This window comes from Otolemur garnettii, unplaced genomic scaffold (genome assembly GCF_000181295.1).
Source record: "Otolemur garnettii isolate 467f Iridium unplaced genomic scaffold, OtoGar3 scaffold00038, whole genome shotgun sequence".
Classification (NCBI taxonomy): Eukaryota; Metazoa; Chordata; class Mammalia; order Primates; family Galagidae; genus Otolemur; species Otolemur garnettii.
Window position 1 is genome coordinate 3,640,585 of NW_003852433.1, and position 1,745 is coordinate 3,642,329.

General features: G+C 45.1%; 2 protein-coding genes across 2 annotated transcripts in view; both read right to left on the reverse strand.

The window, feature by feature from the left end:
• CHEK2 (checkpoint kinase 2) overlaps nt 1-1,745 on the reverse strand; it is a 46,656-nt gene that overhangs the window by 26,787 nt on the left and 18,124 nt on the right. The window lies entirely within an intron of this gene.
• LOC100945575 (14-3-3 protein beta/alpha-like) lies at nt 44-884 on the reverse strand. The gene is given in 3 exon segments (XM_012805251.2): nt 44-231; nt 267-761; nt 763-884. Coding segments are annotated over 3 exon segments (738 nt in total). The 3' UTR covers nt 44-110.

The window sequence follows — 1,745 nt, forward strand, 5'->3', positions numbered from 1 at the left end:
CAAACATTCTGTGGGTTTTTTTAATGATTTTCTTTTTTTTTTAATCGCACAAAGGGATATATGTGGAGGGTACAGAGTGATACTGAACAGATCACGAAGCACAATAGACATTAGTTCTCTCCCTCCCCAGCATCTCCTTCATCTCCCTGGTTTTCCGATGTCCACAGCGTGAGATTGTCCCTAAGCAACTGCATGATCAGGGTGCTATCTTTATAAGACTCTTCATTCAACTCAGCATCCAACTCAGTATCCAACTCAGTTGCTCAGTATCCAACTCAGCAATCACTTCATCAAATGCCGTTTTTGCCAGGCTGCAGGCCTTTTCAGGGGAGTTAAGAATCTCATAGTAGAAGACGGAGAAGTTAAGTGCCAGACCAAGTCGAATTGGGTGTGTAGGCTGCATTTCTTTCTTACTAATTTCAAATGCTTCCTGGTAAGCCTGCTGGGAGTTCGACACAGTGGTTTGCTTATTGTCTCCAGATGCCACCTCAGAAAGATACCTAAAATAATCTCCCTTCATTTTCAAGTAGAACACCTTACTTTCTGGTTGGGTAGCATTGGGAATAAGATATTTGTCCAACAGCTCCAGAACATCATTGCAGACGTCCTGTAGTTCCGCCTCAATCTTCTCACAGTACTCTTTGCCCATCTGTTGCTTCTTCTCATTCCTCTCTGTTTTCTGTTCAATGTTGGAGATGACACGCCAGGAAGAACGGCGGGCGCCTACCACATTCTTGTAGGCAACAGAGAGCAGGTTTCTCTTCATTGGAGAGTTTGTGCCCCTGTTCTGTGACTGCCTTCATGGCTGTAGCCGTGTCATCATAGCACTCAGCCTGCTCAGCAAGTTTGGCTTTCTGTACCAGCTCACTTTTATCCATGGTCATTCCCTAGGACATGACCAGGAAGGGCTGCAGGGGGCAAAGACGCTTCCGAGCAAAGCTCTGAGCAAAGCTCTGAGCGCAGTGACTGCTTCCTTCCCAAGCCCGCTGCTCAGGCGGCGGCGGCTGCAGTGACTGCGGTGGCGGCGGCTCCACTTCCGCTCCGGTCGCCACTTCTGCTCCGGTCCCTCTGTGGGTTGTTTTTAATCTCCTTACAGGTGTCTTTTGAGGAACAAACACTTCTAATTTTCAAGTCAAATTTATACAGGGTCAGGGCTGGTCAATACTTGGATGGGAGACCGCCTCAGAATACCAGGTACTATAGACTTTAAAAATAATAATAAAGTCAGATTTCTATATTTCTTTTATTGCTATCCTTTTGGAATCACATTTAAGAAACCACTGTCAAATCCATGGTCATGAAGAAATGTCCCTATGTTTTCTTCCTAGTTTTATAGTTTTACCTCTTATATTTAGTTCTTAGCTCAATTCTGAATTAATTTTTATATATGGTATGAGGTACGAGTCCACATAACTATTATTTTTTAAGTCAGCTCAAAGCACTGTCCAATTTCTGTTCTCCTGCAAACAGCCACCCTTTACTTGGGAAAACCTCCCTTAGTCCAGGTAGCTTTAGTTGGGTGTCTATTATGGTACAATCACTACTCCTAAGAACACAGAGTGGATACATAACCAAAATTGAGCAGATCAAAGTTTCCCTTAAAATCAAATGCTGAGGCTCGGCGCCTATGGCTCAACCGGCTAAGGCGCCATCCACATACACCTAAGGTGGCGGGTTCGAATCCCCAGCCCAGACCCGCCAAACAACAATGACGGCTGCAACCAAAAAATAGCCGGGCGTTGTGG